We start from the raw sequence: 27,208 nt of genomic DNA, 5'->3' as shown, positions 1-27,208 counted from the left end.
GTATCCCACGGATAAACTTGCAAAGCTCTGCAGTATCTTTGTAGCCTTATTTGAGCAAAAAGATGGAGAAATAAGTGGTGCTGCATGAGAGCAGCGGGATGCTTTGGTGTTGCTGTTCAGCGGCCAAGGGTCCTGCGCTCCATGAGCTCGTGGACTGCAGCACGCCAGGCTCCCCCGTCCTCCCCTGTCTCCCAGAGCGTGCATTGAGTCGGTGATGCTGTCCAGCCATCTCACCCACTGCCGCCCCCTTCTCCTTTTGCCTCCAGTCTTTCCCAGCATCAGGGTCTTTTCCAGTGAGTCAGCTCTTCACATCAGGTGGCCAAAGTGCTGGAGCTTCAGCTTCAGCATCAGTCCTTCCAGTGACTATTCAGGGTTGATTTCCTTTAGGATGGACTGGTTTGATCTTGCAGTCCAAGGGACTCTCGGGTGTCTTCTCCAGCACCACAGTTTGAAAGCATCGATCAAAGAATGAAGTAGATCTGCCTTTGAAAGTGAGGCAAGATTGCCAGCATGCAGTCAGGGGAAAGATGCCACACACTATGTACATTTACCATTGCCTGAATGGGCCTCCAAAATGCGGGAAGGCGGCAGGTGGCCTCCAGCACAGGCCGCCTGGACGAGGGGCGTAACTCATACACGCTTGGGGCTGTTTCCCCTGACCCTACATTCACCTGTGCAGGTTGGGATACAGATGTCCAGTGAAAAATGGAAATGGGTTGCACGTTTATCTGTATATGGTATTGGTGTGTGTGTGTACTTAAAAAAAAAAAAAAAGAATGCATATGTTGGGTTGCCCAGAAAGCTCGTTTGGAATTTTCTGTAAGATGCTATGTAAAAACGGGAACAAACTTTTTGGCCAATGTAATATGTATGTATCTCCATATATTCAACAGTTATACATTCTTAGGAAAAAAAGTGAAGCTGTGAATAACAAGCAGTCGTACCAGCATAACTGATTCTCCTGAATGTGCCTGTAAATCATGGAAAAATTTTAAGACAGGCCTTGGTCATTTTGCTTTACGTTTATATAATGTTATTTTTAGGGAATTTGTTGCATTAAAGAAATAGAACATGTAGAGAGTTAACTTTACACAGAATTTCTAGGGAACTAAATCAATTCAGTAAATTAACAAGGATAAGCCTAGTTTTTATAATTAATTTTCCAAAAGCAGATAATGAGGAAAAAAATTCATGTGATGTCGTCATGCCATCAAAAAAGACCAAAATGTCATTTCCAGGGCTGTCAGCAGGAGTCGTTTGCTGTCATAGCAGCTGAGACTAGAGATTTGGAGCGAGCGAGATCGGGGTGGTTAGTGGGTTGCAGGAATGCTTTAATGTTGGAAGCACAGAGGAAAGAGGAATTAAAAACAAAGACACAGCCCCCGTTTTTTTCAAGAGAAGCAAAACCCTTTTGCTTTTATGTTTCTGTCACTTGCTCCAGGATCCTTCATGAAGCCCTCTAACCACCTAAATAAATATTCATATGGCTGCTCAACATCTCATTAATAAACCAAGATTTGGTGGTAACATATTTCAGAGTAACATGTGATTTGCATCTCACCCTTGTTTAACTTTAAATCTCAAGCAATTAATAAATTAGACTCGAGAGGTTTTTAAGAAGTAACATCTTACACACACCACAAATTGCATTATTTTTATGTGTAAATAATGATGAAAGGAGAGATTGTTCCTTTGATGTCTATAAACTACACTGTGAAATATGCAGAGAACATTCTTGAGTTCAGTTGCAGCCAAAACAAATAGACTAGTTCATAAAACAAAGCAGCAGCACTCGTAGGAGCAAGCGTTACTTTTTCTTTTCCTCCCAGTTCTTTTTCCATCATATATCCTTGCCATTCCTCAGGGCAGATTCGTTCCAAGTTCAAAAGTGATGCTGGCCTGTGTTTCCTCACCCCGAGAGCTGGGTCCTTCTCAAGCTCTTCCCAGTAAACTTGTCTTCCCATTGAGCTCAGACCAGACCTCAGCTGGACAGCCAGTTCCCTTCAGGGAATCACTGTTGTCAACAATATTCCATTATTGCTCAAAAAGCCAATTATTTCAAATGTTAGCAAACACTCATGTTCCTCAGAGAGATATATTTACTCACTTCTCTATTTTCCAAGCTGGCTTATCTAGCTCCCTTTGTTTTTAAATAGTATCTGCAGATCCTTGTTTACAGAGTCTGCATCTGACCTGATTTTTTCTTTGAGAGTCAATAAAACAGCACCTTGTAAGTACTCATCTCCCAGGGGAAGGCTGTAGAAGTGGTTGGGCTCCTGTTGGAACAAGGAACAAGTTCTGACTGACATCACGACGAACATCACGAGGTGGCTCACATTCCACATCAGGCGTGTCTTCCTCCTCGAACACAGCGTGTGACTAAGATTACGCACGAGGCAGGCATGTACACATGTGAGAGTTGGTCCATAAAGGTGGCTGAGCGCCGAAGGATTGATGCCTTTCAACTGTGGTGCTGGGGAAGACTCTTGAGAGTCCCTGGAACTGCAAGGAGATCCAACCAGTCTATCCTAAAGGAAATCAACCCTGAATATTCATTGGAAGGACTGATGTTGAAGCTGAAGCTCCAATACTTGGGCCAACTGATGCCAAGAGCTGACTCACTGGAAAAGACCCTGATTGAGGGCAGGAGGAGAAGGGGGTGACAAAGGATGAGATGGTTGGATGGCATCACCAACTCAATGGACATGAGTTTGAGCAAGCTCCTGGGAGATAGTGGAGGACAGAAGAGCCTGGCGTCGCAGTCCACGGGGTCATAGAGGGTCAGACATGACCAAGTGACTGAACCACAAGACACACTGGATTGGAGACCCCAGAGGTGTACACTTGACCTCCAGTCCCTCCGGGCGGGACAGCGGGTCTCCTCCACGGATCGGCTTTGCTGCAGCCCCAACATGGCCTCATGACACGTCGACCATTTACCTCCTCAGCCCAAAGCCTTTTCACTAACACTGATCTTGAGCTCCAATCCTAAGCTACCTTTTCTCTGTCTGAGTTTTTATTCTAATTTCTTTTCATCTGATGGTGGTTTTCTACTTGAGTTCACCATCTTCCTGTTCAAATCCATTGTTCATTTATTCTTAAAGCTTAATGAGCCCAGTATTTAAATACAGTGGATTCTTGTGAAACCGCCTCCTTTTATACCAGCTACAGCCCAGTCCATAACATCTCATTGACCAACAGTATCTTCAAGTGGAAAAGACTTGGAGATAACCGGCCCCTACCCGCATTCTCCTGCCCTCATCCCCACCCCGCTCCACAAATGAGTCCTGAGCCCATGGAGGGGGCGGTGTGGTCCTTTCCACGCAGCTCTTGGCAGCATCAGGCCTTGAGCCCAGGCTTCCACCTCTTCAGCCTTTCCCTCGTGCTCACTGTATCCAAACACACATGGAAATAAAGGAAAATGCATTTTCCTTTAAAATCTACATGAGCTGCCGGAACAGATGAAGCGTCTCCTCACGTCGTGCCTGGTTCCCGTGACTGCCCTTGGCCGGGGGCTCAGCGAAGCCAGCGCTTGTTTGGATGTTTAAGGAACATGTCCCTCGGTGGCTGGCTCTGTCACTTGCTATGATTTTTAAACTATCACCAAGTGTCCTTGGAATCAGAATATTCAAGGTCAATTTAGAATAGAGGTGAGGGTTCCAGAAGCAACTTTCTGGACCCCTCGCTAATTTTAAGGGCGTTCCAAAGGAAGGAAACTGGTGAATAACCACGCCTCACCGTCTTGCAGGCCTGGGCTCTGTAGACACTTAGGCCAAGACTGATTTGTGAGAGTCTGTTTTCCAAGAGGAGACTGGTTGTTTTGAAGATCCATTGGGTTCGATGGCTTTATTCCTGTGGTCAGTGAACAAAGGAAAGCCGTCGACACAGCAGCCTGCTGTGTTTTTGGAAGACACTGACTGGAAATGGCCGGCTCTGGGTCCCTTTGAGCAATTTTCCAACCTTTGCTGAACTGGGATGCGTCACCCGAAGTCCCACCTTCCTGTTGCATCTGCTTCATTTTTCTGAGGCTCAAAGACTCCTCCCTGACACACTCGCGTGTGCTGCCTTTCAGAGGCTGGCGGGCCTTCCTGACAGGGACTCTGGAGCCGGGACCGCGTGGGTCCAAACCCTGCCTCCACCATCTGGAAGCTGCGGGGCCTCAGACAAGTCACCTCAGCTCTCTGGCCCACTTTCCTCATGTCAAGAAACAGTTTACAGTAAAATGTGCAGGAATGGCAGTGAGAAGTAAACGGCTTACCGCTTGAGCGGTGTGGAGCATAGTGCTTCTACTTAGTAAGCCCTACGTATACATCGTTGGTGCAGAAGGAAGAGGCCCCACTCCAGGGCTCTTGCCTGGAGACCTTCATGGACAGAGAAGCCTGACGGGCTACGGTCCATGAGGTTGCAGAGTCAGACTCGACTGAAGTGACTTAGCATGCACATGTACATCATTAGAGAAGGAAATAGCAACCCGTTCCAGTCACCTTGCCTGGAAAATTCCATGGACACAGGAACCTGGTGGGCTGCAGTCCCTGGGGGCTTGTCTCTGCCCTGACTCTGGGCAAGCGCTAACCCCCAGGCTGGCCCCTCCTGTCCCCACCCCACCCCCGGATCCCCCTTCACTTCTCGGGTCCTCGGAGACCTGGGAGCCTGGGAATGCACCCCAGCTCTCACAGGCTCATGGGGTTCCGCATCCCCAGCGGTCCAGGTAGGCCTGGCCACGGCCTCCCAGTGGCGCCGCGCGCCCAGGTGGGCGGCCCGCCCCTCCCATTCCTGCTCGCTCTGCATCTCCTCTCAGGTGCCTCTGTCCCCGGAAAGACTTCCATGATGGTGACCTCTCGAGACCGACCTGGGCTCCGTCCTCTAGGCCTGCCTGTGGGCTCTCTCTCCCCACAGCGTGGACGCGGGAGTGGGCGCGTGGGAGAAAGGACGCGGGAGCACGTGTGCGGGAGAGTGGGCGCGGGAGCGCGTGGGAGAGTGGACGCAGGGGTGCACACAGGGTAGAGTGGACGCGGGAGTGCGCTCACGGGAGTGCTGACACAGGGCATGCTGACAGCTGGCGCCTCTGCTGCTGCTCTGGAGCAGCTCTGACCTGCTGCTCCACCCAGCCCCAGCAGGTCAGGGCCGCTCACCACAGTCGAGTCCAGCCTGGAGCCTAGCCTCGTGGTCACCCGGCGCTCATGTGCTGGCTCGCGGGTGGTCACTGCTAATAAAGCCAGGCCCAGCGTCGCCTCTGCGTGTGGGCTGTCCTCGTGTGGGCTGCATGAGCAGTAGAAGCAGAGCTCCTCTTAGAAGGACTTTCTTCTTTAAAATGTTGCGGGAGTGTAGTTCATTTCAGTGTTGCGTTGGTTTCGGGTGTACAGCAAAGTGACCCAGTTGTACAAATACATGTTTTTTTTCAGATTCTTCTCCCATATAAGCCACCCATATAAGAGTTTTGAGTAAAATTCCCTGCGCTGTCCAGTAGGCCCTGGTTGATCATCTCTTTTATATACAGTCGTGTGTATGTGTTCATCCCAGACTGCTGGTGTATCCCTCCCCACAGCCTATCCCCTTGGGTAAAGTTAAGTCTGTTTTCAAAATCTGTGAGTCTGTTTAGTTTTGTAAATAAGATCATTTATATCATTTTTTTAAAATTGCGGCAACACACACGCAGAGAAAGCAAGCCGTCCACCTTCGGAAGCATCTCTGAATCCCTGCACCCTCCACGACATGTCTGGGCGCCTCCTCAGACCCTCCTCTTTCTGTCTCCTCTGTGTCTCTCAGAGGCAAACCATTCTGAGCATTTCTCTGAACTTTTCAAGCAGAAATGCTTAACAAGATTTTGGTGCTAAAAAAACACTCACACTTACAGGCTTTACCCCAAGAAAAGAGCATGTTCTTGTCTCTCATCTTTCAGTGATCAGCCCTGGCCTGTCTGTGCTGCTGTTTGTCATTCTTCACTCGCTCAGTCATGTCCAACTCTTTGTGACCCCATGGACTGCGACACGCCAGGCTTCCCTGTCGTTCACTGTCCCCGAAGTTGGCTCAAATTCATCCACTGAGTCAGAAATGCCATCTATCCATCTCACCGTCTGTCATCTCCTTCTCCTGATCTCAATCTTTCCCAACATCAGAGTCTTTTTTTCAGTTAGTTGGCTCTGCGCATCAAGTGGCCAAGGTATTGGAGCTTCAGCATCAGTCCTTCCGATGAAGATTCAGGGTTGATTTCCTTTAGGATGGACTGGTTTTATCTCCTTGTAATCCATGGGACTCTCAAGAGTCTTCTACAACCCCACAGTTCGAAAGCATCCATTCTTCGGCGCTCAGCCTCCTTTATGGTCCAGCTCTCACGTCTGTACGCAACCACTGGAGACAGCTGTCACACCCGTGTGTGACCACGGGAGAAATCACAGCTCTGACTAGAAGCTCTGAAGAGCTGGATTTCCTTTCCTTTCTCCTTCAAATGTTTATCCAAGTTTTTGTTTCATCATGTTCAGGTTAGATTATTTCATTGCTTTTTTTAAATGTTTTATTAATAAGCATAAAGAAATACGTCCCCCTAAAAAGTTCAACTACATCCTCCCAAAATAAAATCAATAGCATTCAATATGAATACATATTTAACTACTAATTAAATAGACATTAAAATTAAGGGGCCCATGGAAAGAGGCTGTCTTCCTAACAGGATGAGTTGAAGGAGGCACTTTGCAAACATTCAATCACCGATTATATTCTCTAGAAAAATAGTAAATATTTGATTGAAATTAAACTAGTAAATGCAACCTCCAATTAAGATATAACAAAACATCACCTTTACACTTTAGGACGTTTGCTTAGTCAAGTCGGGAGAATTGAAAGGAGTCAAAGTTTATATCAATAGAGAAAAGTTGTCAGAAAAAATATTTATAGGCAAAATTATGTTCAATGCCTCCAAATGGTTATCAGGTCAGCCTGCCTACATGACCCTCGGTGGGCAAGACAGAGAAATCAGCTTCTCATTCTTATTTCTCTTATTTCTTCCTGGCCAAGAAATCTGGGGCCTTTGAAACACTTTCACCTTCAGCTGCCATGCCTTCACTAGGGCGCAAATTCTCTAACTGCTAGTTTTCCAAGAAATCGTGTGCAGGAAAATTAAAACTTGAAAGACAGTCTGGAAAAAGGGATTTGACCCAAAAAAATGTTTTCAAAGCCATGCTTTGTATTTATCGTATGGCGTCTATAAAGCATAGCTGCTATGCTGGGGGACATTGGGTAGGAATATGGACTTTCAAATACCTGCCTTTAGGTTAAGCCCTGGAGCCAAAAGCCAAAGAGGAAAAACCACTAATCAAAAGAATAGATAAAAATTATGTACAGTAACCATAATATGGCATTTCTGAAAGTCGTCAAATCAGTTTCAAAACCTTATTTTTGTTCTAGTTCCAGTGTCTCTTTGGAGTTTTCCCTCTCTCTTCTGGGACTGACCTGTTTTCCTCTCTGTGAGATCATTAGAGTTTAAAGACAGCCTGTGTGAGCTGTGAGCTCTGAGCTGGCCGGCTGGCCGCTTGCCTGAGGCACACGGCAGCCTTTCAAAGGCTGTTTCCGGGGGCAAGGCAAGTTTTAAAATTCATGGTAAAGACTTTTAAGTGTGATGTAGTCAGAAGTCCTAAAATATACATATTTATTTAGCTGAGCAAATTATATTTCCCAATGAGAGCACAGCCGTAAAGGTTAGCATTTTTCTAGGAATAAAATAAAATGGAACATGTAAATACAACTTTTATTACAGATGAGAATGTCTTCAGGCTTGAATTATTTGCACCACTGTTTAGAGACTGGCTTTGTAAGCATAAACCCGATTTTCAACTGAAAAGTTATGGCAACAATAGCTAATTTCTGGAACCCAGCCCTGTGCTGGCAGCACAGCGCGAGGTTGGGGTTTCCTGTGACTTTCCTGCCCCACCAGGCCCTTGGGATCACTTTGTCCCCGAATGCCTGCCACTTGCGGCCTCTGTTCCTCGTTTCCCCTCGTCTGGTGACCCCGTCTCTTGTCTCCACCACTGACCCCCAAGTTTTGAGTCAACCACACACACCACCACGGCAGTTGTAGCAGACATCTGCCCTGAACCGCAAACGGAAATGCGTGTCCCAGCAGCAGCTTTGTGATAAAGGTTAGGTCCTGGTCTCACAGCGGCACAGCGCTGAATTTCATACACTTAAGGGTCAGATAGGCCTTTCCAGGTCCAGTTCCTCCACCGGATACAAACACTGACATGAGCCTGAGCCGCCCCAGCCCCCTGCGTGGACCTCTCTAACCTCTGGGGAGCAGGGCCACACTGGTCCCTACTTCTCACCGAGCGTCCCATTCTGGTTCTTGGCTTCATACCCAGCGTCCAGTTCAGTATTTGGTAAACAGTAAGCACTCAGTAAATGTTTGCTGAGTGAAGAAATGAATTGGCGTCTACATCCACCAGCTAACAAAACTACTCTTAGAAAGGATCAACCTCCTCCTGCTTATTTTCATACTAGACATACTGGTGGTGGTGGGGATCCTGCTGGGATCACAGTGGGGACTGTGGTGGGGATCCTGGTGGGATCATAGTGGGGACTGTGATGGGGATCCTGGTGGGATCACAGTGGGGACTGTGGTGGGGATCCTGGTGGGATCACAGTGGGGACTGTGGTGGGGATCCTGGTGGGATCACAGTGGGGACTGTGATGGGGATCCTGGTGGGATCACAGTGGGGACTGTGGTGGGGATCCTGGTGGGATCATAGTGGGGACTGTGGGGGGGATCGTGGGGGGATCGTGGTGGTGACAATGGGAGAGGGGCTTCAGGCATGAAGCCTGGGATTCTGATAACCGTCTGCTCCACACTCCACTTAAATGTCTTCCACATTTGTATTCACTGGCTCTTCTTTCCTTTTCAGGAGCTTTAAATATATTGGGTTGGGCAAAAGGTTCATTCATAATTTTCCATAAGATATCACAGAAAAATCCAAATCTTTTGCTCAACCATATAAATTGTACACAGTGCTCTTGATTTTTTCTCTATATTTTTCCCTAACCCTAACCCTAAGGGGAACATAAGTCCCTTCAATTTCACCTCTGTCTGCTCTGCAGAAGAATCACAACTTTGATGCCAGTTTCCCCTCAAAGTCCAGGCTGAGTTGCAGATGGTCTCCTAGGATCTAGAACGCTGTGTGTCTTCTCCACAGTCTCACTGTGGCTGACTCTGCTTACACCGAGCTCCTCGGCTGACTCTTCCTTATTCCTGCACAGCCAGCTGAATTGACCCTCTCCTGTCTAGCACCATCACCTCAATCTGATTTGCGCTGATCACCCCCGTCCCGGACTCCCCCTGAGTCCCCTTGCTCCCTTTCACGCAGCTCTCCCATGTGCCCCTACAGCAGATACATCAGTTCAGTTCAGTCGCGCAGTCGTTTCCCAGCTCTTTGCGACCCCATGAGCCGCCGCACACCAGGCCTCCCTGTCCATCATCAACTCTTGGAGTTCACCCAAACTCATGTCCATTGAGTCAGTGATGCCATCCAGCCATCTCATCCTCTGTCATCCCCTTCTCCTCCTGCCCCGAATCCCTCCCAGCATCAGAGTCTTTTCCAATGAGTCAACTCTTCTCATGAGGTGGCCAAAGTACTGGAGTTTCAGCTTTAGCATCATTCCTTCCAAAGAAATCCCAGGGCTGATCTCCTTCAGAATGGACTGGATGGATCTCCTTGCAGTCCAAGGGACTCTCAAGAGTCTTCTCCAACACCACAGTTCAAAAGCATCAATTCTTTGGCACTCAGCTTTCTTCACAGTCCAACTCTCACATCCATACATGACCACTGGAAAAACCATAGCTTTGACTAGACGGATCCTTGTTGGCAAAGTAATATATGTGCTTTTGAATATGCTATCTAGGTTGGCCATAACTTGCCTTCCAAGGAGTAAGCGTCTTTTAATTTCATGGCTGCAATCACCATCTGCAGTGATTTTGGAGCCCCAAAAAATAAAGTCTGACACTGTTTCCACTATTTCCCCATCTATTTGCCATAAAGTGATGGGACCAGATGCCATGATCTTTGTTTTCTGAATGTTGAGTTTTAAGCCAACTTTTTCACTCTCCTCTTTCACTTTCATCAAGAGGCTTTTGAGTTCCTCTTCACTTTCTGCCATAAGGGTGGTGTCATCTGCATATCTGAGGTTATTGATATTTCTCCTGACAATCTTGATTCCAGCTTGTGCTTCTTCCAGCCCAGCGTTTTTCATGATGTACTCTGCATAGAAGTTAAATAAGCAGGGTGACAATATACAGCCTTGACACACTCCTTTTCCTATTTGGAACCAGTCTGTTGTTCCATGTCCAGTTCTAACTGTTGCTTCCTGACGTGCATATAGATTTCTCAAGAGGCAGGTCAGGTGGTCTGGTATTCCCATCTCTTTCAGAATTTTCCACAGTTTATTGTGATCCACACAGTCAAAGGTTTTGGCATAGTCAAGAAAGCAGAAATAGATGTTTTTCTGGAACTCTTTTGCTTTTTTGATGATCCAGCAGATGTTGGCGATTTGATCTCTGGTTCCTCTGCAGATACGTGGGCCGCGTGTCTAAACTGGCCCGAGAGTGTCAGCCCCACGCAGACGCCTCCAGTTGTTCCTCACTGCCCTGTGTGTATCCGCAGCGTCAACCAGAGTGACTATTTTTGTGACCTAAATACACCCTCTGTTTCCTTACACACGAATCTTTGCAGATATTGTTTCTTCCACCAGGTCAGATACAGGATTGCTTAGTCTAAGATTTCAGACATGCACCAACTGTAAATGATAAAATGAAGATATAAGATAGAGCTGTGGACTGCATTGTCAAAACAAAGGTGAAGTGAAGGTTTCCAGAGGAGAGGGCGAGAAGGAACGGACAGGGTGGCTAGGGACACAGGTGGGCGTTAGTGGAGACACTGCGCTCACGTGGCTGTCGGAGATGGCAGGGAGCCGGCACAGCCAGAGCTGCCCACGTTCTGATCCTGCAGGTGAGCAGAGGGGAGTCACAGACGGGAGCACAGACTGTTAGTTCATCTCCACGCCAAGGGCCAGTAATCACCGCGTCAGTGGTAAACATTTTAGACTTTCTATAGAAGCTCCTTCTCCTAAGAAAGAATACTGTAAAATATCTGTATTTTTTGTTGACTTGTTTATACTTTAGTCAGTTTGGTTATCACAACCCAAACAAAATTAGATGTAGCTATCAGTAAAAATACTATATATTTACACTGTGGGCAGGGATATGAAAATATACGTATGTGTGTGTTTACGTGTGTGTATCCACCTGTATTTAAACACGTGGGAGACGGAGATGGGGGAAGAGGAGGGGTGGGAGGAGAGGCGGAGAGAGACGTTGGAGCTGGGTGAGGCGGTCTGGGCCCAGCTCTCATTTTCACTCTTGAAAACTGGAGCTCAAAGGGACATGTTCCTTTGGAGAGAATCAGATCCTCTTTGGAGAAGACAAAGTAGAAGATGGTTGCATAATTTACGTGAAGAGTGTATTAGAACTGCCACCCGAAGACTCATGTCCAGGCTGAGGAGCCCTGGGCTCCCGCGAGCAGTGGCCGTTGTCAGAGGGGAGGTGACTTAGTGCGGTGTCCCCAGCTCCCTGGGGGCAGCCAAGGGAAGAAGGAAGGTAACTGACTTGGAGGGAAGAACAGCCCGCAGAGAATCCGAGCAGGAGAAACGGACCGAATTCATGAAATGTGTGCGTTTTGCCGTCACCTGGGAAAGAGCTTTGTTAGGAGCCGGTGTGGAGTGCCGCAATGCCGCAGAGCGCTCAAAATAACGTCTAAGTTGTTCTTTAGACAGTATAGGCTTTCCTTAAGCGGCTATATTTAGATTTGCTTATGTTTTTGTTTCTAAAGTTAATATAATTTGTATCCTCTGCAGATTTGGGCTTGTGCTCCCCAAAATACAGACAGCAGTTTCCGAAGGCTCTGTAACAATGTCAGTCACATCAGCAGGTTCTGTCTGGGCACCTGGTGCCAGCCTCGACCACGGCCGTCTGCTGCAGAGCCCCCTCCAGTCCCACCTCCCTCTGCGAGTTTCCGAGAGCTACCAGGACACGCGGGCCGCGTGTCACCTGCCTGCCTTGCTGTAGAGCTGGGAACCCAGAGGAGACGCAGGGAAAGGGAGCGTGACTGGCGTGAGGAGGCCTGGCGCGCTGCGGTCTGTCAGCGTGTGAGGCTGCGCGCCCTGGGCGTGTCTCCGTGGCTTTTGTGCTGTGTCTGCCTCCCCGAGTATCCATGCCCAGCGTTCACCGGGTTCCTGGCCGGTGTCCGCTCGCTCAGCCTGGCGCAGATGCACCAGCTTTGCTCCAGTCCGGGCGCACAGCCCCGAGCCCCTCAAGCCTTTGCTTCTGAATCCCCGCATGTGCCCACCTGCCCAGAGGACAGTCACTCGTGTCTTCTCATCCCAAGGGAAGATTAGAGCAGGGTCAGACAGCGCTAACCAGCACACTCTCAGGCACTATTCTGGTCAGTATTTACACTTGCTGCAGAGAAAGCACGAGGCTTTTTTGGCTGCAGCCCCACAGCACGGCATGGCAGAAATTACGTGTTTTTCTGGGCTTTGCTGGTCAGATGGAAGATGGTGGCCTCGTTTTCATATTCTTTTCCATTATGATTTATCACAGTGTGTGGAATACAGATCCCTGTGCTATACAGTAGGTCCTTGTTGACCATCTGTTTTATATACAGTAGTGTTTATCTGTTACATAGAATAATATATATCTTCTAATCTCAAACTCCCAATTCATTCCCTCCCCCACTTTCCCCTGTGGTAACCATACATTTCTTTTCTGTGTCTGTGGGTCTATTTATGTTTTATATATAAATTTATTTGTATCATTTTTTTCAGATTCCACATACAAGCAATGTCATGTATATATCTGTCTTTCTCGGTCTGGCTTTCTTCACTTAGTATGATAATCTCTAGGTTCATCCATGCTGCTGTGACTGGCACCATTTCATTCTTTTTTACACTGAGAAATAACCCACTGTGTATATGTACCGCATCTTCTTTATCCATCTATCCGTAGGCACACAGGTTGGTGCCATGCTTTGGCTATCATAAATAATGTTGTGATGAAATTGGGGTGCATATTTTTCCGAGTTATTATTTCATTTTATTCAGATAAATACCCAGAAGTGGAATGACTGAATTGTATGGTGGTTCGAGTTTTAATTTTTTGAAGAATCTTTATACTTTTTTCCATAATGGCTGCACCAATTTATATTCCCATCAACAGCACTGGGTGGGGGGCGGTTCCCTTTTCTCTGCATCCTCACTAACATTTGTAATTTTTTGTCGTTTTGATAATTGCCATCTGACAGATACGAAGCGGTGTCTCACTGTGGTTTCGGTGTGTGTTTCCTTGTTGATCACTCGTGTCGAGCACCTTCGCACGCGTGTTGGCCGTCTGAATGTCTTCTTTGAAGAAACGTCTGTTCAGGTCGTGTGTCCATTCTTCAGTCAGGTCATTTCCGCTTTTAGGGCTAACTTGTACGAGTTCTTTACGCATCACACGTTTCAGCTCTTAAGCTCTCACTGGACGTGTGACTGGCCAGCATCTTCTCCCGCCTACTAGAGTGCCTTTTCGTTTTATCAGCAGCTTCCTTTCTTGTGCAGAAGCTTTTTAGTTATCTGCTGTACTGTTTGTTTACTCTTGTTTTGTTGCCCTTGTCTGAGGAGACTGGTCCAAACAAGTATTGCTAAGACCAGTATCGAAGAGCTTACTGCCTGTTTTCTTCTAAGAGGTTTACATTCGAGGATGTCCTGAGTCCGTTTTGAGTTGGCTTTTGTGTGTGGTGTAAGACAGTGGTCCAGCTTCAGTCCTTTGCATGTGGCTGTCCAGTTGTCCCAACAACACTTACTGAAGAGACTGTTTTTCCTCCATTATGTGTTCTTGCCTCCTTGTCATGGATTAATCCATCATATATGGGTAGGTTTATTCCCTTGTTTATTTTTATTCCCATACTTTATTTTGGGGGGCTCCAAAATCACTGCAGATAGTGACTGCAGCCATGAAATTAAAAGACACTTATTCCTTGGAAGAAAAGCTATGACCAACCTAGACAGCATATTCAAAAGCAGAGACATTACTTTGCCAACAAAGATCTGTCTAGTCAAAGCTATGGTTTTTCCAGTAGTCATGTGTGGATGTGAGAGTTGGACTATAAAGAAAGCTGAGTGCCAAAGAATTGATGCTTTTGAACTGTGGTGTTGGAGACGAGTCTTGAGAGTCCCAAGGAGATCCAACCAGTCCATCCTAAAGGAAATCAGTCCTGAATATTCATTGGAAGGACTGATGCTGAAGCTGAAGCTCCAATACTTTGACCACCTGATGCGAAGAGCTGACTCATTGGAAAAGACCCTGATGCTGGGAAAGATTGAAGGTGAGAGGAGAAGGGGAAGACAGAGGATGAGATGGTTGGATGGCATCACTGTCTCAATGGACATGAGTTTGGGTAAACTCCGGGAGTTGGTGATGGACAGGGAAGCCTGGCGTGCTGCAGTCCAGAGGATTGCAAAGAGTCAGACACACTGAGCGACTGAGCTGAACTTATTCCCCTGTATTTACCTTTGCGAAAGCTGCTTCTTTAGCAGTTTCCCCTTCCTCACCCCTGCCTGTCAGAGCCGTTACTGTTACTCAGGGTTTTTCTCAAATGCCACTTCCTCCCTGAAGACTGTCCTCATCACCTTGTGCCTTTCCTTCATGTCACTTAATTGTAAGTGGACTTTTTTTAAGTTTTATTATCAAAGTTTGCAGATATACCCAAAAGCCAAGTACAGTGCTACGAAGCCCATCATGTGCATCGGGCAGTTTCAACTGTGATCAAAAATGGGCCATGTGTGTCTCACACTTTCTCCTTTTCTTCCTTGGCTAAAGTAACTTAAAGCACATTTCAGACGTCACGTCATTTTATCCTCCGTATTCCAGAAGGCCTCTCAGAAAACACGGGCACCATCTCACACAGCCACAGTGCCAACGTCATACCCACGAAAATTAACAGCAGTCTTTGTAGTATCATCTAACACGTGCTTCATAATTAGGTAGGCCCAGTTTTCCTGAAATGTCCATTTAAAGTTGATTTGTCTGAATCAGGATCCAAATGAAATAGGAGAGTCGTGTCTGCGTGTCGTGTCTTGTGTCTCTCTGTCTGCAGCAGACCCTCCTTGCTCTCTGCCCCACCCTGGCGACCTCCTGCAGACGCCCAGGGCCTGGCCGTGGAGCCTCCCGCCTTCTGCACTTCTGCACTGGCTTCCCTGCAATGTTGCTGGACTTCTTCCTGCCTCCTTTTTGTTCCCTTTTGTTCTCTCAGCTGGACACTTAAGACATCACTGAACCCCCTGATTTTTGTCCTGACCACATACCTTCTATGTCAGTCTAAGCACCTTCAAAGGTGAGGCCGTGGCTCCAGTCCACACTGGGATTCCTGGGTGATGTCTGATCCACACTGGGATTCCTGGGTGATGTCTGATCCACACTGGGATTCCTGGGTGATGTCTGACACATTGTTTGTATTTTTAAAATACCATTCAGTTGATTTATCTAGAATGAGTTTTCTCCCTCTTGCAAAATGTGAGCTGGAGATATATACACTCAGTGCTGAGATATTTATATTAGGAATTGAGTTGCCAGAGAATTCTCAATAATCTAAGTCCCCATTTCTACTTTGCACTGAAAGAATTAGAGCCAAACATACGCGGGCACAGTTTTATATCTGAAGCTGCTTACAGTTTGGAGTAAAAGCACTTAACATGTGCAGTTATGAAACGGGTGAGATCTCCCAGTGCCTCACACAGACTCCAGGTGCGCACCGAAGTGGTGTCAGAAATCAGCGGTGTTGTGCATTCAGCAGTGAAAATCAGCTCACTAATCATTTTTCTGATCTAAGAATTTAATTCTGCTCAGTAGTTCAGAAATCAAGCTGAAAGTCTGACAGTACAAACACTATCCTGTGTGTGCTTTGTTGCTGATAACTAACTGCAATCCGAGCCTTAATAACCGAAAGGGAGTGGGAGGAACTTCAAAGGTTGCATGATAAATGTTTTTGACAATGTGTCAGCTGAACATTAAGCAGGATCTTTGCAAATCCTCTCATTCTAAGTGGTTTAAACAGAAAGTTTTAAACTTCTTCCTTCATGAGTACTGGCCCCAGATAGCACAGTATCCCGAGGTTGAAAAGGGAAAGAAAACTACTTTATCTGGCGAGTATAATCCCATCCCTCCGTGAGCGGGGGTCCCGGAGGGCCTCACCTGAGGGTCCTGCCTTCACGTCTCAGGCGTTCGGCGCCTCCTCACCGAGCCATGTGCCGAGGTGACGGCGGAGTGACCGCGTCTCTGACCCGATGTGACCGCGCACGGGAGAACAGAGGCAGGACCAGCCAGTGCGGTGACCGCGGCGCCCTCCTCACGCGGCTCCGCAGAGGTCTCAGGAGGGGAGCACTCTGGGTCCTCCCAAGGCTGAGATGGGGCCCGGAGCTGGGCAGTGGGAAAGGAGTGGCGGGCGGGGGCCGCGTTTCAGGACGAGACACAAAACGAGGGGCTTCCCTCCCCACGTGCGTCCGTCCCAGGGCTGCTGTGGCAAAGCGCCAGGACCCGGCAGCCTACCCCGGCAGGGGCGGCGGTCTCAGGCTGGATGGGGCGGGCGGGCCGTCCCCCCACGCGCAGCAAAGCGTGCCGGCGTCTTCAGTGTATTTATAGATAAACCAGAGTGGAAAGAAGCATGGTGGGCTGTCTGAATCCGGACGTTTTCACAGGACCCGGTACCGGGGACCTTCTCTTGTGCCAGTTTCGGCGGGCGTTCTGGACGGGCCTGAATGTCCGATAGTCATGACCAACCCCTCAGGTGTTGAGAAAGAAGCAAGGACACTGGAGGATGGCTTCTCTTGAGGAAACAAGGCAGGGCGCTCCTTGGGATGGGTAAGGGAGGAGCCTGAGCAAAACGCGGGCACTCTTATCCATGCGCAGCAAAAGCTGATGCAGTGGTGTGGTTCAAGGCGGGAAAGGGGATCTGGAGAAATTTCAGCAGGGAGACCCCAACTGTTTTCAATGAAAAGCCACGTGTCCTCTGTAAAACTGGCTCACGCTGCCAGTGACTACTATTGCTGACGTGAGTGCTCAGTCACTCTGCCGTTTCCAGGTCTTTGCAACCCCACGGACTATAGCCCGCCAGGCTCCTCTGTCCGTGGGCTTCTCCAGGCAGAGAATACTGGAGTGGGTTGCCACGCCCTTCTCCAGGGGATCTTCCCGAGCCAGGGAATGAACCTGAGTCTCTTGTGTCTCCTGCACTGCAGGAAGATTCTTTACCACTGCGCCACCTGGGAATTGCCATAGCGCCAACATCTCACTGAGCGTTTCAGAGAGCACTTTAGAAGTGTGACTAGGCAGGCTACCTTGTGATGCTTACAGTCAGAGAGCACTTTAGAAGTGTGACTAGGCAGGCTACCTTGTGATGCTTACAGTCAGAGAGCACTTTAGAAGCGTGACTAGGCAGGCTACCTTGTGATGCTTACAGTCAGAGAGCACTTTAGAAGTATGACTAGGCAGGCTACCTTGTGATGCTTACAGTCAAAGATGAAGGGGAAACACCAGGTGAATCATGATTCATAAGTGTGTTCTCATGTAGGGGACATGACTGAGAAATATGACTTCAGGTTTAACAGAGGAGAAATTCATGGCTTGTTTTGGGTTAGAACCGTGCTGCAGGCTCACGTTGACCTCCCGTGTAGACGATTACCATGCAAGAAACTAAACATTTAGACCAGTGGCTCCTGGGTGCTCCCCTCCCTGGGTTCCGGCAGGAGGGCGGTCTGTTCTGTAGACTGACCGCAGTGTAAGTGGTTATCACGCCGGCCGAAAGAGGGAATTCCTCTGAGATCCTGGAACATCCTAGCCTGGTTCTTGAACTTGGTCCTGGATTTCTACCCCCCGAGATAGTAACGTGTTCACAAGTGACGCCATCTGGAGGGACAGAGTGGGCAATGTGCTTTGAATTTCCTGAGCAGAAATGTGGCGGCTGCTCCCAGAGGAAATGTGGGTGAGGTCAGGACGGGCTGTGTGCTGCCGGGGAACGTTAATGAGGTGTGTTGGGGGATTCCAGCTTCCTTAGATCATCAAAGTCTTGGGATAACATGATTTCTTTTCCTGGAACCTCCATGGAGACCAGGAAACACTAACTCTTTTAAAAGTGCAGTTTTAAGAGTTTTAAAGGAAGTCATTTAGGAATTTTAAAGGCCAGAAAATAGATGAGAGAGAGAGAAGAAAAGAAGGATAGTGAACACTGTGGGATTCTTTGACAGAAGTGCTGCTCTTGCTTCTTATATTGGCCACGATACTTTTTACCTTTCGAGTTGAATCCGTGGCCTAATAAGCACTGCAACAGCAGCCTCGGATCAAAGTGCAAGCTCATCCACGAGGTTTGTTGCAACAGCTGAAGAGTTTTCACGCAGAGGGAACTTTGCCTCATGTGAAGAATAGCCCACATATTGGGTTAAAACTCCTTTTCTTCGTATAATATCACAAGATACTGAATTACGAGGGTTAAAGAAATGAGAAAAAAAAGTTACTTGCATGGAATGTGAAAAAATTAAAAACCTGAATGTGTATGTGAGTGCTTAGTGGCTAAGCAGTGTCCGATTCTTTGCGACCCCACAGACCAGCACCCCAGGCCCCTGTCCATGGGATTTCCCAGGCAAGAATACTGGAGTGGGCTGCCATTTCCTTCTCCAGGGGATCTTTGCAATTTAGGGATCAAACCCATGTCTCTTGTGTCTCCTGCATTGGCAAGCAGATTCTTTACCAATGAACCAACAGGGAAACCCAAAAAACCTGAACGCAAGCCTTAAAGATTACTGTATTGTGTTTGAATACACGAGTGGCCTTGGCAGTAACTGTGATCTGTTTCAGTAACCAGATCTGTAGTACAAACCTGTTCTCCATTCTGCAGAACCACCGATAAGACTTCTTTATGGTTTTGTTATTCATTCTGAGTAGTTCTGAAGAAATCACTTTAAAAGAAATCTTGACTGGCATTTCAGGTGAAGAAGACTCGCTGCTTTTGTTAGTAGATTTACCCCACTAAAAAAAAAAATACTGGCCTGTGTAAATAGCCAGCGAGACCACCCAGGACACACATCACTCTCCGCTCTGGTGTTAACCCCAGATTGTCTCCCTGTCTCGGGGACAGGACATGTCTTCTTGCTGGATCCCAGATGTTTAAGATGTGAAAAAAAAGAAAAGTAAGTACAAATCTGACACCAAAATGATGAGATTTTATAGTTTTACTTAATTTTCCCTTAACTTTCAGTTAGGAGTAGTACAAAGGAAAATATTTGCTGTTTCTGCATCAATTTTCCTCTCAAAGAACGCCCACTCATCAGAAATATTATCGGCACCGTTTGTAAACTGAAGTCTCCTTACCTTAGACAGGTGTGGGCGTTGTTACAAAGGCAGTGAGGTTTCACGGAGGGCTCTCCTCCTCTCGCTGTTATAATCTGTCTCTTCACCGAGTCACGGGTGTCCTCTCTGTCTGATGGATAAACCAGTCAGTGGACGGATACTTTTTGAGACAAACTTTCAAGTCATATTACAGGTTTTAAATAGAAAACAGACCAGCACCGTGTTTTAGAACCCTGGAATCCTACCGCGTGTGTCTCAATAAAAGCAGAAATAAGCCTTCCCGTCCAGTCACCTTCTCCTTCGGTCAGAATCTGGGCACCGCAGTCGTCTTCCAGAATATACACAGTGCGGGACGTCCTGCCCTCCCTCCTGCCGGTGGACGACGCGTCAATCATGCTTCTTCTGAAGTAAAATAGTGAATTCAAACCTCATGAAAGGAGGATATGGTGTCTTCGTATGTCTTAAGTAGAAAAAGCTTTAAATATTCCTTCTTCTCTTTATTATGGAAACTCTCAGAGACACGCGTAGGGGGACCAGAGAGCAGCACCCCACCGCCCGGCTTCACCTTCGTTTGCAGGGCTGACCTCTCCTGGGCCGGGCCTTCCTGCCAAGCTCTGCTTTTCTCCGTGTTCATCTCCTCGCCGCGTGGAGTTGCTGCTGGCAAGGCCCCCTCCATGTCTCGCCCAGCTCCTCGATTCCCCACCGCTGACTTAACCCAAAGTCCCCAGCTGTATATTTAACAGGACCGACCGTCCCCCACGGTCTTTTGTGCTCACATCTGCTCCAGTCCCTGTAAATGGGAGAACACTGTGCCACTCAAGGTGCGGCCCCCAGAGAACGTGTTCTGTGAGCCAGAGCTCGGGGAGGAGCCTGTTAGCCTCGCCCCTCGACGGTTGATGGTCGGCAGGCCCGGGAGACATGCCGGCGGCCTCAGGATGACTGACGAGGCCGGACACAGGTGTTTACCGAGACGGAATGCACGGAATGGGGCAGAAGGTACTCAGGACACGCTGAGTCTCCGGGAGAGGGAACCAGCTCACGCTCCTGAAGAGCGGGGCACAGCCTGCGGGGCGTGTGACTCGGGAGCAGGGTCATGTCTGTTTCTGGTTCTGCCTCCATTTGCTAGTGGATGTTTTCAGGTTTCTCACAGCCCAGGGTCTCGGTAAAGATGGGAAGGTGGGGAGTTTGGGATTGTATTGTCTGGTAAGAGCCTGCGGGCCAGGCGTCCTGAGGTGAGAGGCCGGTCTGCGGCTCAGCCGGGCGGCCTTCTGGGCCGCGGCAGTGAGGCTGCAGCTCCGACACCACTAGACGCCCACTCCGCCCCTCTCCGGATGAGGGCCTGGTGGAGTCTGGCCAAAGCCAAGGTCAGAAACCTCTCCAAAGACCTGTGCTGATCTGAGGCCGAGCACTTCTGGACACCCTTCACCCTGGGACACTGGGATTGTGGCTTTTGTGTCCCCACAGCCCAGAATCCGTCCTTTCCAGGGAAAGTTTCCTTTATTACATAACTTTTTAGCCACTTATTCAAATGGACTTGCATTTCATGTGTCCATTATTAAAAAGTGTGTATCCGCCATCATTTCGTGTTTGTTTAACTGACTCAGAACCAGGAGGGACACTTGGGTTTTTAGGAAGACCACAGAAGCCCATAATGTGTGGCTAAAGTTGAGCAGCTGACTTTGAAGCCTGTTTATAAGTTTTATGAAAATAGCATTGACTCTAGTCCTAGTTCCCCCCTAAATGAACAGCAGAGCCCTGGGATGCTGACGGGTGCCTCCTCCAGGAACGTGAGCTGCCTGGCTTCTCCCTGCCTGAGGAGTCCGTGGCCTGTGGACCTGTTCCACTCTAGCGTGCTCGATTTTCATATTTTAAGCAAACAAGTCAGATTATCCTGTAGCCCGCTCCCTTTCGCAGAGTGTGGTCTCCGCTCGTTGTTCTTGTAGAGCTGCAGGTTTTCTTCCGGAAAAGCCCATTCTTTGTCGGCAGTCCACACAGAGCTCTGGGAGAGTCAGCCATGGGTGGTGCCCGCTGCCAGCCCCGTCACCTGGCATCTAGAGGCAGGTCTCGTTGGCAGAGCCGCCCTTCAGTCACGAGGCCAAGGCACCCAGCAGAGGTGAGCAGCACGTCTGCAGGACACGCAGCGTGGCCGTTCAGGTGGGACTTTGTTTTAGGTTTTTGAACCAATGTTGGACACTCCATTCTTTGATGATCTTGGGCTTTTCTCAGGAATAAAGTAAAAGTTGTATTCATAGATGTGTGTCAAACATCAGACTGTAAGGCTTTCCAATGAAGATGCCACAGCTGAGAAGAAAGGTCCCCGCTAGTGCTTACTCAGTCGGAGAAGGCAATGGCACCCCACTCCCGTACTCTTCCTGGAAAATCCCATGGATGGAGGAGCCTGGTAGGCTCCAGTCCATGGGGTTGCTAAGAGTCGGGCACAACTGAGCGACTTCACTTTCACTTTTCACTTTCATGCATTGGAGAAGGAAATGTCAACCCACTCCAGTATTCTTGCCTGGAGAATCCCAGGGACAGAGGAACCTGTTGGGCTGGCGTCTGTGGGGTCGCACAGAGTCGGACACGACTGAAGCGACCTAGCAGCAGCAGCAGTGCTTACTCGTAGTTGTCACCCTCAGAGAGGCCTGCGTCCATTCTGGGGGTGAACAGCTCGTGACCTAATAATTTTTTTAGAATATGAGATCAGGAACAGCTGTCAGCATAAACTGTCCTTTTCCTTTCATCTGATGCATTTTAACTTTTTGGAAAGTGGAATATTACTCCGTTACTCTTCAGCTTTTTAAAGTGATTTTTATTAGGTAATAAGGAATTTCTAGCTATATGGCTTGCTCTGATTAGCCCTAGAAACATCATGTGAATCCTTTAGTTAACTATGAGCAAACTGAAAAGCGGAGCCGTTTGAAAAGCAAATGTAACTTCCCTTCTATTTTTTTAGCATTGCTGAGACACAGTGGGTTAGCAATTTCTTCTTCGCTGTGTGAAGGCGGAGAAAGGACAGGTCTGGCGCTGTCCCCTGTCCTCGCGGGGACTCTCTCATCAGACCCCCTGGACTCGTTTCCTCCTCCATCACCTCCAGCACCGCGATCCCCCCGGCCTCTGGCCTCCTCGCCCTCTGCCTGCTCCTAGTCTGGGCATCACGCAGGGTCAGGCTTTGACCTCCGCTCCTTTCATGATTCCCCACCAGGGCATCCTTGTCTGCATGGGTGGGCCTGAGCCCTGGAGCCCCACCCCCTGCCCAGAACGCCCCCCTCAGATCCCTCCCCCAGCTCAGGCCCCGCCCCTGCTCAGGCCCCTCCCCCCATTCAGGCCCCTTCCCCACTCAGACCACTCCTCCTGTTCAGGCCCCGCCCCTACTCAGGCCCTGCCCCCTGCCCAAGCCCCTCCCCACGTGACGGTCTCCAGGAAGGCCCTGCAGCACCTTGAACTCTTGTCAAGGAGTCTCTTCCCCCGGTGCTGGGACACTGCTGGTTCTGCCTGCTCCCTCGTGGAGGGCGGGCACAGGAGGAAGGACGAAGGGGCTGAGAGACCGGGGTGGGGACGGGGACCCTCGAGGGGGCCGTGCCCGGGGTTCTGCTGGGGAAGGGCAGGGTGGAGATGAGACTGCGGGGGTGACAGTTTTCTGCTTAAAAGACAAAGGACATGCACATCTCCTGTATTTTTCTTCTTTGAAATAAATCAAGAAACAAAAGTATAGTTTTTTATTGTGTCAGAAACCAGACAATATGTCATCACAAATAATAATGTCATATGTATATACATGTTTCAGGTGTGTGTATAGAGAGAGAACTTTGGAAGGTATGCTTGTACATTCTGTATCTTGAGAAACTTGATGACCGTTCGGTTACTCTGCTGTGTTGACGATAGTTGGATGACCCCATGGTTAAAGTAATTTCCTTGGGGAAACAGTTGAGATGTGTGTTAGCTCCTGCCCAAGCGTGAGCCTGGTGCCAGCATGCACCAGGCCTGGCTCCAGGCTGGAAACGATGGGGAGAGCACCCTGGGCTGCAGGGGTCCTGGCCTCACACAGGCACAGAGACAGAGCCCCTTGAGCCCCGGACGGGTCACAGCCCCGCACGGGTCACAGCCATGCAGTGTCCAGGCTTTGCTCCTGGGACAGGTCGGTGAGGTTACACCAAGAGCAGAGCGGCTTCCAGGCAAAGGCGAGAAGACGCGGGCGACGGGTGAAGGGCCGTGGGGAGAAGCGCGAACGCTGAACTCGGGGTGGGTCAGTGTGTCGTGGTGAGCACAAACGCTGAATTCAAGGTGGGTCATTGTGTCGTGGTGAGCACAAACGCTGAACTCGGGTGGGTCAGCGTGTTGCAGTCCCATCCCAGCGCCTTCTGGCTTGTGGATGGACCTGAGGGGGCTCTCTCCCCTCTGAGGGTCTCGGTTCAGTCCTCCCTAACTTGGGTGAGAAACTGCCTGCTGCACAGGATTGCCAGGAGGCTGAAAAACAAAGTCCATGCAGGCGACGGTGGCACGTGGTCATTGATCATGGCCACAAAATCTGCAGGACACGGAGGATCGCTCGGCCCAGGGTGGCCAGAGCCTGGAGACCCGGGTCCCCGAGGACCCAGGTCGGGAGTCTGAGCCGCACCTTGGGGGTGCTGTTTTGGTGTCTGAGCATTGCAGCAGGGGGATGACGTGATTGGATTTGGGGGCGTGGGGTCACACTCTGCGGTGTGAGGATGGAGAGCAGGAGAGAGCACGGCAGAAAGCAGGCCAGTCTCCTCCCAGCCCCACGTTCACTCCTCTCCTCGGTTAGGCCGTAAGAGATGCCAACAAGATCCTATGCACTGGTACAAAATTATCAAAAGAAAAAAATTGCTACTTGGTCATAAAGCATAGGAACAACTGCATTCATCCTTCTGGAAACAGCCCACGATAATACAGTCATTAATATAAACAAAAATAGAATCTGAAGCTCATTGTCAGTCTTGGCTGAAGGGTGGATTTTATATTCCAGTATAATATCAAAAAGCCCCTAAAGCTTCTGTCCTCATTCTCATTCTCTCCTCAGTCAAACCATTACACTCTTTTTAAACACTCTGTTGCTTTATCTTTGGCTGTGCTGGGTCCTCACTGCTGTGTGCGGGCTTTCTCCAGGCGTGGAGACGGGGGCTGCTCTCCGTTGCCTGCTCGGGCTTCTCGTTGCAGAGCACAGGCTCTAGGAGCTCGGGCTCCAGCAGCTGTGGTGCACCGGCAGTTGTCCCATGGCACGTGGCATCTCCCCGGACCAGGGATCGAACCCACGAACCCTGCATTGGCTGGTGGATTCTTAACTACTGTGCCACCAGGGAAGTCCCCCTAACTCTCTTTTTTTTCCCCCTTATTGTCTTTTAAATAGAGGTTCTTAGCCTGGGGTTCATCCATGGACAGGCTTCCAGCAACACATGGACGCCCCTGAAACTAGAAGCACATGATAAGCACTTTTTTCCACGTGGGGAGTGACCACATAGCAGTCACCAGATGCTCCAGTGAATCTAGAACACCAGAAAAAGGCCGAGAACCAGGGGCTCTGTCTCCGTGGAGAGAAGACTGGAGTTGCACTGATGGGACTGTTACTGGATGTGAACTGACTTGTGCTGCCCGGACTGCAGCTCTTCCCCTGCCCCAGCATCTCAGTCAGGATGGGCCGTGCGTCCCGCTGCTCCACCCCAGGCCAAGCCCTGGACCTCCCTGCAATGCCGCTCCCTCCCTTGCCTCCCTCCTGCTCCAGCCACAACCCCAGAGTCATCGTCTCTTTATTTTTCACTCTGCATCCACGTCTCAGGGCTGCGACCCGGGTCCTCAAGTGGACTGGGGCCCTGACACCACCCCGGTCCAGTCCCCAGCATTCTTTGCCGTGTGTCTCAGCAGCCTGGACCCTGCTTCTCTGCTTTGCCTGAACCCCTCTTCAGTCTAATCTTTGCAGCAGCTGAAGCGATCCTCAGACCCTCCAGGAGCCCCCTTCGCTGCACTGTTTTGCTTCCGTGCTCGTCAATGACATGTATATACACTCACTGTTTGCATCCTCTCTGTCCCCCGGTGTAATGGAAGCTGGTGACAGCAGAGAGTTGTTTCATCTGTTTTCTTTCACTGCTTCATCTCAAGGACCTATCACAGCTCTTAACCTAGAGCAGAAACCCGGGCGTCTTCCCTGAATGAATTTTATTTTGAGAATGCATTCAGCATCTTCCCGTCCCATCCCTTGCGCTCTGCTCGCCATCATTCCCGTGTATTGTATCTGTCATCGCATGGGATTGTTCGAATGGATCCTGTTTCTTTTCTAGTTCACCTTTTTACTTAAAATAGTAATTGATACAGCGTTCTTTATTGAACCTTGTCATTCCGGGGTTCCCCCAGAGCAACCTGAACGGCTACTTGGCAACTGAAAGAGTTCCCCTCTGTCTGCTTCTTACGGGTTCTTCAGATTCAGTGCTATCCTCAGTGGCTTAATAAAGAAATGCCTTTCAGGTCACTGTAACTTACTCAGATCACCACAGCACAATGCTGAAAAGCGACGTGCTGGGCCAGTATCTCAGCTCCTGGGGCCACAGCACTGTTCAGAGTGTAAGGGCCCCTCACAGGTGTACTGGTCGAACTACTTTAATTAGCAGTCGTTTTACGCTTTATCACATGCTGTGCATCTGTGCTGGGAACAGAGGACATATTTTTATAAGATGAATGGACACCTGCTAATGTGTCTGTTTTGTAAGTTTGGAATTTTTAACACTAGTTATTGCTAAAGTAGGAAACATCTGGGCCCAATGCTGAAAGGCTGGGCTTTCTTCTGCCTGAACTATTTGGAACAACTGTAATAGACTTGAGATCTGAGGCTCTTTTGACACCAGCTTAGGTGGTAATTTTTAGCACCCTCAAGGGTGCTAATTTTTAATATTTTTGTATTTGTCTTATACCATTTCAGGCTTTACAAGAAGAACTGGAAAACCGCTCGAAACAAGTGCGATCCATAGAGAAGAAGCTACAGCACAAGGAACTGGAGTCACAGGAGCAGGTACTTGCCCACATGGCCGGTTCGCTTGTTGACTTGCTCCAGGTCCAGGGGCTTGGGGATGGTGGTCGTCCTGTGTCCTCTGGGATGCTGTGGCCTCGAGTGGCAGAATGCTCGGGTCCTGCAGCACGTGGACAGCCACGGGCTCTGTCACCCGCAGCCTGCGGGCAGAAGCCCTGCCGCCAGCTCCGCTCCCCTCATTCCCGCATCTCTGTGTCCCGTGCTGGTTTCATCCTAAACCAGCTCAACGGCGACAGTTCCCAGCATCCTGAGCAGGCCTGGGGACACCCAGAGGCAGAGGGGGGCTGCTCTTGTCTGGGGTCCTGTTCTGAGCCGTGAGGGCGCCTTTCCCTGGAGCAACCCCCACCCGCAAGACCACTCTTCTCATCTCATTGGCCAGAACAGGCCACATGCTCTGCTGAGACCAGCCAATCCCTGGTGAGAGGACAGAGGGGTCAAACTGGCCTGGACCAATCAGGGTCCACCTGGCGGGGATGGAGTTACAGGAGGGAGGGGGCAACCTGGACCCGGAGGAGGGGACGCCTGTGTCGGGGACGTAGCCGACAGGGTCTGCTTGTTAGGATAAAGGGACACCATCGTACTTAGAGACACGAATCACGCTTTCTCTTGAATTTTAATTTTCTCCTTCTTTCTTCCATTGTGTTCATGAAACAAATCTAGTATAACCACGATGATCCAGCTATGACAATAGCTAATGACCTATTTTATTTTCAAATGAAAGGGTCTTTTTCGTCGAAGTCTTTTAAATTTTACTAATTTTAAATTAA

At 49.1% G+C, this 27,208-nt stretch overlaps 1 protein-coding gene across 10 annotated transcripts in view; it reads left to right on the top strand.

The window, feature by feature from the left end:
• The window catches only part of CEP112 (centrosomal protein 112), a 320,619-nt gene that overhangs the window by 266,216 nt on the left and 27,195 nt on the right, over positions 1–27,208 (top strand). For all 10 annotated transcript variants that reach the window (XM_024981122.2, XM_059878648.1, XM_059878651.1 and 7 more), the window contains one exon: positions 26,334–26,423. In XM_024981122.2, coding sequence (XP_024836890.1) covers positions 26,334–26,423 — 90 coding nt within the window. The remainder of the gene's footprint in view (positions 1–26,333; positions 26,424–27,208) is intronic.

Source organism: Bos taurus, chromosome 19, assembly GCF_002263795.3.
Source record: "Bos taurus isolate L1 Dominette 01449 registration number 42190680 breed Hereford chromosome 19, ARS-UCD2.0, whole genome shotgun sequence".
Lineage (NCBI taxonomy): Eukaryota > Metazoa > Chordata > Mammalia > Artiodactyla > Bovidae > Bos > Bos taurus.
This window is presented reverse-complemented; position numbering and strand designations above follow the sequence as displayed.